The 16,339-nt window shown below is 39.0% G+C and overlaps 1 protein-coding gene across 8 annotated transcripts in view; it reads left to right on the top strand.

The window, feature by feature from the left end:
- The window catches only part of ITSN1 (intersectin 1), a 243,151-nt gene that overhangs the window by 149,375 nt on the left and 77,437 nt on the right, over positions 1–16,339 (top strand). For 4 of the 8 annotated variants that reach the window (XM_025378046.1, XM_025378047.1, XM_025378053.1 and 1 more), the window contains 4 exons: positions 2,088–2,317; positions 4,506–4,627; positions 7,106–7,120; positions 15,114–15,361. In XM_025378046.1, the coding sequence (XP_025233831.1) occupies positions 2,088–2,317; positions 4,506–4,627; positions 7,106–7,120; positions 15,114–15,361 (615 nt within the window). The remainder of the gene's footprint in view (positions 1–2,087; positions 2,318–4,505; positions 4,628–7,105; positions 7,121–15,113; positions 15,362–16,339) is intronic. The other 4 variants (XM_025378049.1, XM_025378052.1, XM_025378054.1 and 1 more) reach the window with 1 other exon arrangement.

Below are 16,339 nucleotides of genomic sequence, written 5' to 3'. Positions count from 1 at the left end.
ACTTGGGAGGCTGAGGCAGGAGGATCACTTGAATCTGGGAGGCGGAGGTTGCAGTGAGCTGAGATCATGCCACTGTACTCTAGCCTGGCAACAGAGAGAAACTCTATCTCAAAAATAGAAAAAGAAAAGAAAAAGAAATTAGATTAAAAAGACGACGAAATGGATACTTGAGGCAAGTCATTAACTTTAGTGGGCTGAGTTCAGTTAACCTGCCGAGAGCTGTGCATACTTTCTTATGGGTATGTAGAGTCATCTGTTTGTTTTTCAGTGCCAGTGGGGAGGTATCTGGGGTCCGAAACCAATTTACATGATTGTTTTATGGTTTTCTTGGGGGTCAGACTAAGGGTCTCCTCCTTGGTTGTATTGATTAATTCCATCCTTTTCTTACCTCCACAGTGTATAAAATGCTTTTATTATTCACACTATACTGCACTGAACTGTTAAATTCCCACAGAGTAGAAATAAACATAAAATACAGAAAAATACATAAAATACATAAAATAGCATAATACAGAAAATAGCATAATAAAAATATAATATGTAATATATATTCCAATTACATAGATAAAAACTACTCCAAATTAACTTCAGAAATTAGATGGTTGTACACTATATATGGTGACCTTTATTGGTAGAAAATATAATTTTTTTTTTTTTGAGACGGAGTCTCACTCTGTCACCCAAGCTGGAGTGCAGTGGCATGATTTCAGCTCACTGCAACCTCTGCCTCCCTGGTTCAACCAACTCTCCTGCCTCAGCCTCCCAAGTAGCTGGGACTACAGGCGCGCGCTACCACACCCAGCTAATTTTTATATTATTAGTAGAGATGAGCTTTCACCATGTTGGTCTAGAACTCCTGGCTGGTCTAGAACTCCTGACCTGGTGATCCGCCCTCCTCAGCCTCCCAAAGTGCTGGGATTACAGGCGTGAGCCACCGTGCCTGGCCACTGTTTTTATTATGGTTTTTTGTTGTCATGAATAACAGTGTCCTTACCCCTCCAAAAAATGTTTTTATACTTTCCTAAAAGACATTTTAAAAATTGTAAATAAAATGTTTAAGATTTAAGTTTGAAGACTTCTGCATAAAAATTTCACATTCATACAGAGTAGCAATAAATGTAATTTTTTGACAATGGAGAATAAAAGTATAATTTGTTTCAATTATGTTCCCGTGGCAAATTCCTAATTCTAGCCAATGACCTGTGTGCGTTAGCCATGTCACAGGATGGCAGTTCAGGGTGGAGACTCTGGGACCAGGCTGCCTGGGATTGAAGCCCAGGCACATATGACTGTGTGATGTGGACAAGTCATTTAATATCTCTGCCCCAGCTTCCTTATTTGTAAAATGGGAGTAATACTAAGACTACCTACCTGATTCGCAGTTTAAAGGAGTTAATATATGGAGAGCTAGTTATTATTATATCATTTGTTATTACATATTAGTTTCATTTAAAGTATTTTCTGACTTTATAAAGTATTATAGAATGAGAAAAATCATTCTCAGTCTTTTACTGTGGGTTTCAGGTTGAGGCCATCAAAAATTACAAGGCCTAGATTTAATTACAATTATCTATTTGTGGTAGCTACTTTGAAAAACAAAATCAAAGTAGTTGAAGTCAATAAAACAATCCCTTGCTTTCAGCTTCAGGTTTGGGGAGCAACATGTATGCATGTAAATGTGTTGTACCCTTTGCTGGGGGGAATTTTTAGTGATCTGATTGATCATGTACTTATTTTAAGTGATATTTCATTTACAGTGTTGGATGTATTTTATTTTTATAGAAGTTATGTTCTCTGTGTTTTATGGCTCTGTTTGGTCAGTGTAATACCAGCTTTATTATTAAGTGTGTTTCTTATTCTTGTAACCACTTTATAAAATACATCAGAAATTTTCTGTTTTTTCCTAAATCATATGATTTCTTCTCACTCAGAACTGAAGCCCTGATTCAGTTGCCCCGTCTGAAGAACAATGTTCCCTTGATGTTTCCCATCCCATTTACTGGATGGAGCTTTTTTTGTGAAAAGAGGCAACAGTAGTGTTAACTTAGAGTTGCTTCCTTGCTGTAATCAAGTGTGTTTGTTGGCAGACGAGCTCAGGAAAGGGACAAGCAGTGGCTGGAGCATGTGCAGCAGGAGGACGAGCATCAGCGACCAAGAAAACTCCACGAGGAGGAAAAACTGAAAAGGGAGGAGAGTATCAAAAAGAAGGATGGTGAGGAGAAAGGCAAACAGGAAGCACAAGACAAGCTGGGTCGGCTTTTCCATCAGCACCAAGAACCAGCTAAGCCAGCTGTCCAGACACCCTGGTCCACTTCAGGTATTAGAAGCCAAAAATAATTCTAGAAAATAAGTCATCTTCTCTCCCAGATCCTCCTGAAAAACGCCCATATCTCATCAGGACCAGTCTTGGCTACATTAACAGATGAGAACATCAGTCTCTTATTTTGAGCATGGCAGCTCTTCTTTCCCCAGGGTCAGTTGAGATCTGTGTAATTCTCCCATCACCATGCCAGCCTCTGGCCCACATTACACCGGCATCCACAAGTCCTCTACAGAGTTAACAAGTGGCGTGAAGTTTCACTGGTCGTATATGCTGCAAAAGAACCTGCTGTTCCTCTGGTTTGTTACTTCCCTCCCTGGAATTTCTGGGCTGTTTCTGCAACAGAAAGTGGCACCTTTCACCCTTGCCTCCACTGATGGGGTATTCGCTGTCTTCGGTCTGCATTGCATAAAACTGCTTTTACTTTTTGAAAAGTGGCAGCGTTTTGTCCTTTGAACATAATTTGCTTTTTCTTTTCTTTACTTCTCTTTGCTTTTCTTTTTTCTTTGAGACAGTCTCACTCTGTCGCCTAGGCTAGAGTGCAGTGGCACAGTCATAGTTCACTGCAGCCTCAAACTCCTGGGTTTAAGCAATCCTCCTGTCTTAGCCTCCCAAGGAGCTGGGACTATAGGTGTGCACCACCATGCCCAGCTAATTTTTTTTTTTGTAGAGATGGAGTTCTAACTTTGTTGCCCAGGTTGGTCTTGAACTCTTGGCCTCAGGCAATCCTCCCACCTTGGCCTTTCTGAGTACTGAAATTACAAGCATGAGCCACCATGCCTGGCCTAATTTGCCTTTTTTTTAAAAAAAAAGGATAAATAAAAGACTGAACAAAAAGATAAATGAAAGACTGATCTAATTCGAATAGCTAGGAAAAGCTATCCTTTATAATAACAGATGTAAGCTAGAATGTATTTAAGTTTCCTGTGTGGTTGTGTGATTGTACAGTTTTGCAAATAATGCTCAGCAGAAGCAAGTCGTTGCTTTTTCTTTGTGTGGAAAATTATACCAATTTTGCTTGGTCATCCGTGTGCTTCTTTAGTGCTGCAGTATACAGAAAGAAAAGAAAGAAAAAACACTTTCAAGCTATTCTGTAAAGGTTTACTGGTTCCCAGCTGCATAGTGGGCTGAGATGGGCGTGAGGTATGGAGCTGCAGTAGGCACCTACCTGCCTTCAGATGCGTGCAGTCCAGGGGAAAGACTGGCAGGTCATCAGACCTACACAGTAGCAACCATGTCATAGGAGGGGCAAATCAATTTTTTGATAGTTTTTTTCTATCTGAAAATAATTTCACCATTGATCTTAGGCAGTTTAAGTTCTTCACGCGTCCTCCTAGTATAAAATGAAGATTTGTTTTTTCGCCTTCAGTCAGTAGGAAATCTTGCATGTCATACAGTTCAAAATCATGTGGAGATAATACTTTACCCTCATTGCTTTCTGGATAAGAGAGTTATATGTCAAAATACTTGTAACTCTTGAGTAAAAATGCCCAAAGGTCTGTTATTAGTTGTTGCTAACCACAATGCAAAATATCCTCTGCTCATGTGCATTTTTAAACATTTTGTTTCATTTAAAATCTAAATTATTTTCATCTAGGGTTCATCCTTAGGCTCATTATTTCCCAGAGAAATGTATAGGAAGAGTTTCTTCATTGGGGATTATCAGTATAACTGAAATCAGCACTTAGGTTTTATATGACCATGTTAAAGAGCCTAAAACATCTGCATTTTCATGTTTTGGTATGGAAACTGGTGCCTCTGTTCCCTCCCAAACAAGTTTGCTCCTTGGCTGATTCAGACTTTGGGTCGTATCCTAACTGCTACATTGTACTCAACACGCTGGGTAGGGAGGAGGGGGTATTGATGCTTTACAGATCTGCACTGCTAGAGCCCAAGCCAAGAGGCAGAGACAAGGGACCTTTAGGCAGCCTGGCTGCACTCAGCCTTGGAATGACCTTTGTTTAGAGGGAGTCACCAATGAACTCTCTGATGGGTTTGAGTTGCTGACGTCAGATTTGGCTCTGCTTTGGCAGTCAGTATGTGTTTCAGAAATTCCTTGAATGGAGGGAAATAGTTCAGAGGTGAAGATAGGCAATAGAGGAGAGGTTAGTTGTTTGGCTTGTTGTCATACATTTATGTTCTCTGTAATTATTTATTTTTGTCCCCCCACCTTTTTTGTAAACAGAAAAAGGTCCACTTACCATTTCTGCACAGGAAAACGTAAAAGTGGTATATTACCGGGCACTGTACCCCTTTGAATCCAGAAGCCATGATGAAATCACTATCCAGCCAGGAGACATAGTCATGGTAAGAAAGACTCCAGTGAGAGGGTCATTTCTATTGAAGATTAGCCTCTGTCCTCTTGTTTCACTTTATTCAACAATTGTGAGATTGTCAGTGAGTATGAAACCCAATAATTCAGCATCTAGTTTTTTAAAGTGTAAGCTCAGTCTTCTTTCTTTTTTATTAAAATGAAAGATGGCATTTAAAAAATGTATCCCAACATCACTTTAAAATTGAGTTGGTAAAGACAATGTGTTCTTATTTTTAAATCTATAAATGTCTGATAATTTCAGAGTTTAGATTACTACTTATATACTATGAGTATAAATATATGAGTATAAATATATATGTAATACATATATTTTATATATGATGTATAGACTATATTACTAGCATGCGTGTGTATATATATTATATGTATAATATATACTAGTGTGCATATGTACATATATATACACACACACTAGGATCCTCCAAGGTGGGAGGAGGCCAGGAGTCTTTAAGAAATAGTTATAAGTGCAGAACACCTATCATCATTCTCATAATTGCAATAACTTTTGTATCTTTGCATCAGAGCATCTTTTTTCCCTTTAATTATGTGAACTTTGAATTATGTAAAAAGAGTAATGAATTACACAGTTAATCTGCTTTCCTACTCTGAAACAGAAAATAATTTAAAATTTTACTTTGTTACTGTTTCTTTCCTTTAATTAATAACAATCTTATGATGTGACTAAAACTATAGGAACCAGTTTAAGAAAGAAAATCAAACAACATGGTTGATCTAAATCATTTTCTAAAAGAAAAGAGTAGTTCCTTGTTCTAGTTACTCACTTTTAGAGTCTTAGAAGTCGTCAACTTTGCATTACTCTTAGCACTTTTTTTTTAAAAGATAATTTAGCTTTTTTTGTTGTTGTTGACACAACTTCTCACTCTGTTGCCCAGGCTGGAGTGCAGTGGCGTGATATTGGCTCACTGCAACCTCTGCCTCCCGGGCTCAAGCAAAGCGATTCTCCCACCTCATCCTCCCAAGTAGCTGGAACCACAGGCGTGCACCACCATGCCCAGCTAATTTTTGTATTTTTTGTAGAGACAGGGTTTCTCCGTGTTGCCCAGGCTGGTCTTGAATTGCCTGGGCTCGAACGATCCTCCCATGTCAGCCTCCCAAAGTGCTGAAATTACAGGCATGAGCCACCATGCCTGGCCTAGAATTTGTAAAGAACTATGAAAGTTAACAATTGAAACAACATATTTCTTGCCCAAGGACTGTATGTCTTTGAAGTATAAAGGGTGTTGTACAGGTGATTATACTATTATTCATGCATTCATCTTGCCATATACACATCATATCTGTGGATCTTTAATAGGCTAAAATACGTAGAAATAACAGTATGTTTAGCACTTAGAGAAATCAATTCCTATGTCCCCTTTTTTCCTAATGGCGCTGTTTTCTCTGTAATTACCATGGGCTAGAAGAAGCAAGGCCAAAAATCCCAAATTATTTTTTCTTTTCTTTTCTTTTCTTTTCTTTTCTTTCTTTTTTTTTTTTTTTTTTTGAGACAGAGTCTCACTCTGTCACCTAGGCTGGAGTGCAGTGGCATGATCTTGGCTCACTGCAGCCTCCACCTCCCAGGCTCAAGTGATCCTCCTGCCTCAGCCTCCTGAGTAGCTCAGAGGTGTGTGCCACCACACCCAGCTAATCTTTATTTTTTTATTTTTTTGTAGAGATAGGGTCTCCCTATGTTGTCCAGGCTCCAGATCTTTAAAAGTTAAAATCACCTTAACAATAGTGAAAACCTCTTCAAATATACTCCATGGCTTCATTCAGCACACAGTTATTGACTGAAACATGCTGGGTGCCAGCCTTACTCATCCTTTACAGAAAGAACTGTGGGTTTGGGCACTCCACTCTGCGCACACAAACGGTAACTCGAGCCAGCAGGGCATGTTTGTCAGCTTTCCTCTGACTTCACCACCTGCTGTTTCCTACACCGTGGTTTCTAATAGCCTGAAGCTACTTTACTCATACTGCCTCATATTTGAAGTAGTGTATCCTGTAAAGCAGATTAATTGTAAAATATGTAAATACCATGTAATAGGAATCTAAAATTTCTGAAAATACAATGTCACATCAATGAGGACCTCATTACAATTTTTTTTAATGTTAAACAAACCAGCCTAATATTTTTGAAACTGGATTTTCTTGCAACACAAGGTGCAGAGAAGCAGCTCGCTCTCATCCTAAAGTAAGGGAACGTTGTGAAATGTTATGATAAGGAAATGTTGCTGGTGATCTGTATCTTGATGAGAAAGTGTTGCTCTTTTTCGGTAACATATTTGGGCTTCACCTGTAATCCTAGGCCTGTTGAAACCTTTTCCTCGAATTGGCTAGTTAACCACCAGCTTGATGAGATGCGTAGAGTTTAGATATGCTGTAAGAATAAAGCATGTCATTAAACATATATTTTGCCTTGCTTTCAAACCTTTGCTTTCCTGGTGGAGGTTAAAGGGGAATGGGTAAGTGTTGCCTAACTGTCAGGAAGTCTGCATCTTATTCAATGTTTTGTCCTTTTAAGTCACTTGAATTCTGTGTAAGTGCACATATCTCTGGGTGTTGTTGTGGCAGTAAAAATGTGTTTGAGTCTGTGTAGTAGGTTGTGCTTTAAAAAAAAAAAAAGTAAGTCATAAGTCTTCTCAGTTTGTGTACTGGGTTTCTTTTTGCTAGATTCCTTTTAAGGACTAACTTGAATGCTCTGTGTTTGGCAAGGAATTGGGTCAAGTCTTCATCTCAGGCCATAGACAAAAAGGAGTTCCAAGTAGATTAAACATAAAAGATAACAATTCTGGGAAGCAAAAATTTTTAAGGAGACTATTGGAACAATTTTCTGGCTAAGAAAGGCCTTTTTAAGCTATAAAAACCAGAAGTCGTAAGAGGCAAAAATGGACAGTTGACAATATGCAAAAATTAAAATGTCTATATTTCAAAATATATGAGACCAAGGGTTACATAAAGGGTTACCCCTGTTACATAAAGATTCCAAACAGTTAACTTTGAAAGACACCCACAAGCCTTAAACAATTGGCAGAGGGTGGGAAGGGACATTCACAGATGAAGTAAAAAGTCAGTTATTTAAAAAATACATGAAAAGATGCTTAGCTTCTTGGGCGATCAGAAAAATGCAAGTTAGAAAACAAAATAGCATTGTTCCTCTATCAAATGAGTAAGTTTAAAAGTCTGGTAATATCCAGCTTTGTCAAGAGTATAGGACAGTGAATATAATATACATTGTTAGCATGGTTGTATAAATTGGTTAAGTGATTTGGAGGGCAATTTGGCAGTGCCTGTTTAGATTTAAAATTCTCATTCCCTCTGCCCCAGAAATTCTATTTTTCTCCTTCCTCTCATGCTTTTCCTTCCTCTTTTGGGCACATGCACAAATATGTGTGTACATGGATGTTCACTGCAGTGGTGTTGGTAAAAGGAAATGAACAGCCCAGTGTCCATCAGTAAAGGGATGGTTTAAATAAATTATGATATAGCTAAAAATAATGAAGATTAAAACTTATATAGATCACATATACATATAAGATTTCCATCAAAAAAGCAGAATATGTGCAGCATAATTGCATTTGGTTAGAAATAGAACTATATATGTATTCATGTGTTTATGTATAGTTAACAATTTTGAAATACATATATCAAACTGTTAACAGTGGTTACCACTGGGCAGTAAAGAAGGGGCTTTCATGTTGAATTTTATAGACTTCTACGTTATTTTCATTTTTATAAATGTATTTAATTTATAATTTTTAATAAAACTAAAAATAAATTAAGGACAAGTATAACAGAGAATATCTACCCAGGACTGTAATAGTGTTTATTTTATCTCAGCCCTCCTAAATATGTAATGAAATGTAGAATGTACTACTAGGCATAATTAGTTGGCTTGCGGAAGGGACAGCAGTGTTTCAGTTTTGTACTACAAAATGCATTGTGATACTCCAGGTGCCATTCAACTGTGTTATCATTGTGAGGATAACAATCAATGCAAAAAGATAGATATTGACATCTAATAGCAACAGGTTTGTATTTTTTTAATTTCATGAATTTTGCAGGTAACAAACAAGGAGCATGAAACATGTAGTACAACATTACTGTCAGTCTCTCTAGGTTGAAAAATCCAGGGTTCACTTTTACTTTTGTGGGGACAGTCATCATCAGATTCTCAGATTCCTCAAACATCTTTGGGACATAGGTTACTATAATATGTTCGACTTTTAGAAGTCTACCAATGTGACAGTGTTTTCTTTTTCAATGTAGGCAGTCTTAGCCTTAAAAATAATTTGCTTGTAGAAAAACTTAGCCCGGTTTTATCCAAAACTATAATTTTTCATGGTTAACAAAAATTTAATGTGATACCTTGTATATAGCACTATTCTCAGTGCTGTTGATAATAGAAAATTATCAAGTCTACCATTCATATGGTTAAAATCTTTTTAGAAAAATCTAGAGGAACACATGAAAAGGCCAATATTTGATGAAGCTCTCAATAGATATTCACTAACTCTGCTAGGAATTTAGAGGAGGAGAGGAATCTGTGTGAAGTGATGTGCTCCGCGAGGACTGAATGCTCTCCGATTGAGTTTGACCTTGATGGCTAAGGCTTAGATGCTTAGAAAATATATGGCCTCTCTTGATCTGGAAGTCTCAATTCTTGGAGGGTGAATTAAATCAAGTTTGACATCCGTCACATATTAGTAGAACATAAGAAACGAGAAGACCTATGCTCACTGCTGTTTTGTTGAAGTTTATCTGGAGAACACAGGCTGGGTGTCTAAATCAGTACAGTCTTTTGGCTTTCATGGGCCACATTGCAAGAATTGTCTTAGGCCACACATAAAATACACTAACAGTAACAATAGCTGATGAACTTTAAAAAAATCGCAAAAAAATCTCATAATGTTTTAAGAAAGTTGATGAATTTGTGTTAGGCCGCATTAAAAGCTGTCCTGGGCCACATGCAGCCTGTGGGCTGTGGGTTGGACAAGCTTGGTTTAAATGCTATACTTGGACTGGTGCAGGCCTGAATGCATCCAGATTGCTGAGGGAGCTTCCAAAAAATAACCATGCCAGGGCTCATCCCCAGAGATTCTGGGAACGTTACTGCATATACAGCATTCAAAAGTCCGACCAGGTGGTTCTGTTAGGGAGTCAATTTCAGGAACCACTGATCTAACTTAATCTCTTGTTCATGTCAGGACTAATCCTAAAGCATTTCTAGAAAATATCCTCTTAAAAATACCCAAGGAAGAATGGACTTCTTTAGTAGTTATTAGTCATTAGCTAGTCAGTTCATTCTGGAAATTGTTTGTCTTAGTGTTACTCTTATACCAATTTTTAACTCATTGTTTTCCTTTTCTTCTCTTGACAGATATTTTTTAAAATGTAGCCAACAATACCTTTTTCCTCTACCTTCCATAGATTTCCGTAGATTAAACATCAGAATGCAGCTCATTTAGTAACAATTGGCTGTAATATCACTGTGGTTTTGAGGGACCAATATACACATGATTACAAGGTTGGCTCACATCTGGCCCAATCACTGCCTGTTTTGTAATAAAGTTTTATTGGAACACAGCCAGGCTCCTTCATTCACATATTGTGTGCTACAGTGGCAGATTTGAGTAGTTGCAACAGAGGCAAAATTTGCCAACCTCCAGGTTGGAGCTTTAGAAAGAGTTTTAAGGCCGGGTGCGGTGGCTCACGCCTGTAATCCCAGCACTTTGGGAGGCCGAGGTGGGCGGATCCCGAGGTCAGGAGATTGAGACCATCCTGGCTAACACGGTGAAACCCCATCTCTACTTAACAAAAAAAAAAAAAAAAAAAAAGCCGGGCATGGTGGCAGGCACCTGTAGTCCCAGCTACTTGGGAGGCTGAGGCAGGAGAATCACTTGAACCCAGGAGGCAGAGCTTGCAGGGAGCCAAGATCAGGCCGCTGCACTCCAGCCTGGCAGCAGAGCGAGACTCCATCCAAAAAAAAAAAAAAGAAAGAATTTTAATATCCTCATCTAGGAATTTGGAGGAGAAATCTTATATTTCAAAACCGCCGAATCCATGAAAAATGTTTTGCTACCTGCACTCCTCAACACATCCCATGCAGCCACTGTCAGCTGGTCTGAATACACAGGCTAAACCTGTTTGCTACACTTGTTTATCGTGTTCTGTGAGGGAAAAAGGAATTTCTGCTTCCCTCCTTTGTGACAGGGTCAGAGATTTTAGAAATATTAATCTCATCTAATGAAGATGGCAGCCATTGAGCATATAAAAATTGAGAAAAGAGGTGTAATATTATCAGCCTTTGCCAAATGGACTTGAACCTGAAGTGGCTGCTTTGTATATTTGACTGTTGCATCAGTGAGCTACAATATGCAGTGTGTAATTACTAACATTTTGTAGACCAGCTCTGTAACATAGTCCCAGAAATGTGAGCAATATCTGGTGTTTGTACTTCACTTTAATGATGTTTCACTAGAATTACCCCCAAATACGTTGGGGTGTTACAGTGTGGCTGATAAATGAAATTGTATTGAGACCAAGATTGTTAATAATAACATCTCCCTTATAGTCCCCCAGTAGGTAAATGTACATTGTGTAAAAAGTCCACGTTGGAACCATTTGTGTTCCTACTTCTTGGTCTGCCATAATCTTATGTTTTCCAGAATTGGATTGACATTTTGGGTAGTTTTCCAAATCCAGGAAGAAATGTTTTTTATTTTCATATGTTGACCTTTCTAAGTGGTTAATTTAATTTGGGTGTTAAGAATCAATGTCTCTTGCATCCCCTGAACCTTAAACTGTAATAATTTATTAAAACTGATGTATACTTGTAAGAGTAAATTAAACTAATTGAGACTATTGTTTGGGGGGCTGTTGAGACCAGCAGATTTCTTTGCTTAAAGTGAAATGCTGATTTCACTGTTGTCCTTACGGCTGGGAGAAGCTCTTGCTTATGGAGATAAGAGGCTGATGTGGCCCCCCTCCTTCACTCCTAGGTGTACACTGCACCAGCAGACTTTCTATCATATCTGGGGACAGGCTGGGTGCTATCAGTTTACTGGAGGGGGAGGACATTTCCCCAGGGCTTCAGATCACATTCCAGATGTCCACCAAAAGTCTTTTTTTTTTTTTTTTTTGGAGACAGGCTGGACTGCAGTGGTATGATTTTGGCTCACTGCAACCTCCACCTCCCGGGTTTAAGCAATTGTCTGCCTCAGCCTCCCAAGTAGCTGGAATTACAGGCATGCGCCACCACGCCCAGCTAATTTTTGTATTTTTTGTAGAGACGGGGTTTTACCATGTTGCCTAGGCTGATCTGAAACTCCTGACCTCAAGTGATCCACCCACCTTGGCTTCCCAAAGTGCTGGGAATACAGGAGTGAGCCACTGCGCCTGGCCTAAAAGTCTTATTAACCAGTCAATACCTGTGTTTCAAGGGAGTGACAATAGATCATGGGACATAATTAAGCAAAGCAGCTGACCTTTGAGGAGATCCAAAATGAGCAGACGAGTAGGAGTTCCCATCAATCGAGGGATCCACTTGAGCCCCTAAAGGATTGCTTATAACAAGAAGGTAAACCTAGAGAAACCTAGAGGGAGTGGGGGACCAGGCAGTTAGAGTAGGGAACTCCTGAACAGAGAAGGATATTGTTACCTAGAGTGAAGGTAAAGTCAAGACCAGGCTTTTAGAACAGGACAGAATCCCAAGGAAGAGAACTATAGCACAAAGTCAGAGCCGGACAGCAGGAGAGAGAATGCAAAAAAAAAAATCTGGCCTGGTGCAGTGGCTCACGCCTATAATCCCAGAACTTCGGGAGGCCTAGGTGGGCAGATGACCTGAGGTCAGGAGTTCGAGACCAGCCTGGCCAACATGGTGAAACCCCGTCTCTACTAAAAATACAAAAATCAGCCGGGCGTGGTGGCGGGTGCCTGTAATCCCAGCTACTTGGGAGGCTGAGGCAGGAGAATTGCTTGAACCCAAGAGGCAGAGGTTGCAGTGAGCTGAGATTGTGCCACTGTACTCTAGCCTGGGTGACAAGAGTGAGATTCCATCTCAAAAAAAAAAAATCACTTTTAGTCTGCCAGGCATTGGTGTAAATATTTGTTAGTCCTCACAGTGAGCATTATAAGAAGACAGGTATTTTTATTATCCCCATTTTACAGACGAAAAAACTGAGGTGCCACGAGATTAAACTTGCCCAAAGTCAACCAGTTAATAGATTGTAGAACTAGCACTTAAATTGAGATGGTCTAACTGCAGAGCCCTGTTCTTGATCATTGCACTTCGCAGTCTTGACACTAAATTATTGTGTGTTTGGCTCACGCTCCTAACCCACTCCTGCCTGACATCACCTTTGGTCCTAGAACCAAGTTGGCTGGTCTTGACTATTGAGCCTACTGAGAAGTCTGGCAGCACCTGGCTATGTTTCCAGTATGGAGCAGCTGCAAAGTTATAGTGTGTCACCATATCACCAAAATGTAAACAAGGCAGGAAAGACATCTAGCCATTTGAGTTTAGCGTAAAAGAAGATCCAAATGGGGGAGAATTTATCTTAAATCCTCATCTAGAGAAACAGTTGGGGCTGCTCAGAAAAAGAACAGTAAGAACAAAACAATGACTGGAAAGTGGCTGGTGTGTTCATGTGGGTGTGAGTGCGAGCAGAAATGAAAGAGCTGTGAAGCCAAAAATTCAACCTTTGGAAGTGTTATTGCATTTTATGCAAGGGAACTCCTTTTTTGGTTGTTTGGAGAATTCTCAGCTTTAAAAATTGCTTTTATCTGTGATGATAAAGTTTCCCTAAAGTGGAGCAGCAATCAGGCATCCCCTACTTGCTGAATATTTTGTAAATAACAGGTAGAATTCAGTAGTAAGCCTTGCCTTGCATTCTGTTTTCTCCACCTCTACCCCGAGCATTTGTTAATTCAAATAAGCTAATAAGTAGTGAACCCTATTACTCACTTTCCACTGAGTACATGCAGATAGATATTTGGTTTCTTTATTGTAATCATTTTTTGCTTTATTTTTAATTCATTTTTACTGAATACTTGAATGGATTAGATAACTGGTATTTTTGTCAGATTTTTCCAAAATCATTGTTAAGACGCTACCTACTCATGTCTGATTTCTAAGAAGCAACTTTAATGTCCAGTGAAGTGTTTGATGTTTTACTCCTCAGGCAGCATAGGAAGGGGTAAAATAAGATATAAAGTTTCATAAAATAAGACCGTTATAAGAATTATAATAATGAAAATAAAATTGTTTTTGAGATGGAGTTTCACTCTTGTTGCCCAGGCTGGAGTGCAATGGCATGATCTCAGCTCACTGCAACCTCTGTCTCCTGGATTCAAGCAATTCTCTTGCCTCAGCCTCCCGAGTAGCTGGGATTACAGGCATGCGCCACCATGCCCGGCTGATTTTATATTTTTACTTGAGATGGGGTTTCACCATGTTGATCAGGCTGGTCTTGAACTCCTGACCTCTGGTAACCCGCCCGCCTCAGCCTCCCAAAGTGCTGGGATTATAGGCATGAGCCACCGTGCCCGGCCCAAAAATAAATTTCCTAATAGCAAATGTGATTGTCCTCCAAAGTCATTCTCCTATTGCTCATAAAATAGTAGCGACAACTCGTAAAGAAAAGTAGAATCATTTTGGCCATTTTGGGTGATCCATTTGAGTCAGAATTAAAATGTAAACCTTAAAAGCCTTTGTGAAATTTTTAAATTAGTAAATTAATAAATGGCCTCTGTGAAATTTTTAAACAGTATAATTCTGTATTTTCCTGTGCACTTTTGTGAATATGCAAGTTAAATGTATACGAAAGAAAACTACAAGACCTTAATAAAATTGATTATTGCTGTAAATAATCACTTCCTTAATTTTCTCATCATGTGTCTGTGGAGCTTTTAAATGCCTAAACACAGCAGCAGGCAGCTTTGCTTCCCGTGGAAACTGTTTAAGGCCATGGTTTTGAAAAAATCTTCCTTGTCCCTATACTGAAATAAATACTACTTAGTTATTGGAGGTTTTAAGAGTACTGAATTTATATTGATTGCACCCTTTGCTTTCAACTTTAAGTAATAAACTCAAGTCAAATTATTTTTAATAATGACATGACTTTCTGATGAAGCCTGTCAAGTCACTTCCCAAATCATAATATTTAAATTCCATGCCTCAGGATTCCAGGCACTTTGTCTCAACTGCCATTATTAGGAAAGCATGGGGTAAGGCTTTTTAAAAAAGTACAGAGAATAAGAACTTGAATTATAGTGCATTTTTTTCAGCATTACTGCTTAGACTCTTTTCCCAGACACTTGGACTAAAATGAAGAAATTCCTATGCCATATGTCAATCTAAAGAGGGCAGAGGCTTGGGACTTCCCTGTAGTTGGGTGCTGGGTCTCTTCAGGGGTTGATTTAGTTCTACTTAAATTAAAGTTGTGACTTTTTCTACAGGTGGATGAAAGCCAAACTGGAGAACCCGGCTGGCTTGGAGGAGAATTAAAAGGAAAGACAGGGTGGTTCCCTGCAAACTATGCAGAGAAAATCCCAGAAAATGAGGTTCCCGCTCCAGTGAAAACAGTGACTGATTCAACATCTGCCCCTGCCCCCAAACTGGCCTTGCGTGAGACCCCTGCCCCTTTGGCAGTAACCTCTTCAGAGCCCTCCACGACCCCCAATAACTGGGCCGACTTCAGCTCCACGTACGTGTTGGTGGGCTCTTTCTGGTGATTTTTGAAATCCCAATTTGGTCATTTTTTCCCCCCTCTTAAGTATTTTCATAGTCTTGGATTGTCCTTCTGTGTGAGGGAGCTGGCTCATTTTCGATACTCCTTTCTCTGGCTGCCAAATTGGAGATTACAGTCCCTGAACTGGATTTAATGATGTCATTGCCCAACAGTGACTTACCATGGTACAAAATGAAGCCTGTTATCTTGTTTTGTTCAATAATGTATTTGTATCTATCATTCTTGTGGAAGAAATGGAGAAATACAGTTTCCTAATAATCTGTTTTGACATCCATGTCAGTCAGCAAATTTTCAGAGTCATTTCCTGCATGCAAATAGCACTTTTTTTTTTGCCAGGCAGAAGCAAAAATTGAATTCAGTCATGTGGTTCTGAATAAGATAGAAAGCTGTTTCCTTTAAAGCTTTCCACTTTCATTAATCTTATACAAATGTAGAATAGAATGAAGAGTTGTTTGCACTTGGCCATGGTTAGTTCTGTGCCCTGGTTCATCAGGGCATTTTAAAAACTGTGTATAAGCAGAGGTTTGAAATGATAGATGAAATTGTTGTTCAAACTTCCAGTTATAGGGCCATGACCGAGATGAGCAATTGTCTAAAAATATTTTATACTAGGATGCAATTATGAGTGATTTGAATAAGAAGTGTTTAAAATTTTTTTTCAAGTCTAATCATCTTTCAGAAGAAACATATTGAAGGCAAGGAATCCAGATGTATTGCTGGAGAAGGATCAGATGGAACAAAGAGAGGGAAGAAAGAATAATTACCCAGGGCGGGAGGAAGTGGAGGGAAGGATGTAAGGAATAGCAAGTTTTTCATACTTTATTTTCACATAAAAGGCTGAAGGTGTTAAAGAAGGTCCCCCCATCTAATCTCTGCTGTAAGAAAAAAAAAGCCTTCCATTAGCTTGACTTCCAAGTTGAAACTTTACCTTTC

The sequence above is a fragment of the Theropithecus gelada genome, chromosome 3 (genome assembly GCF_003255815.1).
Source record: "Theropithecus gelada isolate Dixy chromosome 3, Tgel_1.0, whole genome shotgun sequence".
In the NCBI taxonomy this organism is placed as follows: Eukaryota; Metazoa; Chordata; class Mammalia; order Primates; family Cercopithecidae; genus Theropithecus; species Theropithecus gelada.
The sequence above is the reverse complement of the archived record's forward strand: the minus strand, read 5'-3'. Positions and strand labels throughout refer to the sequence as shown.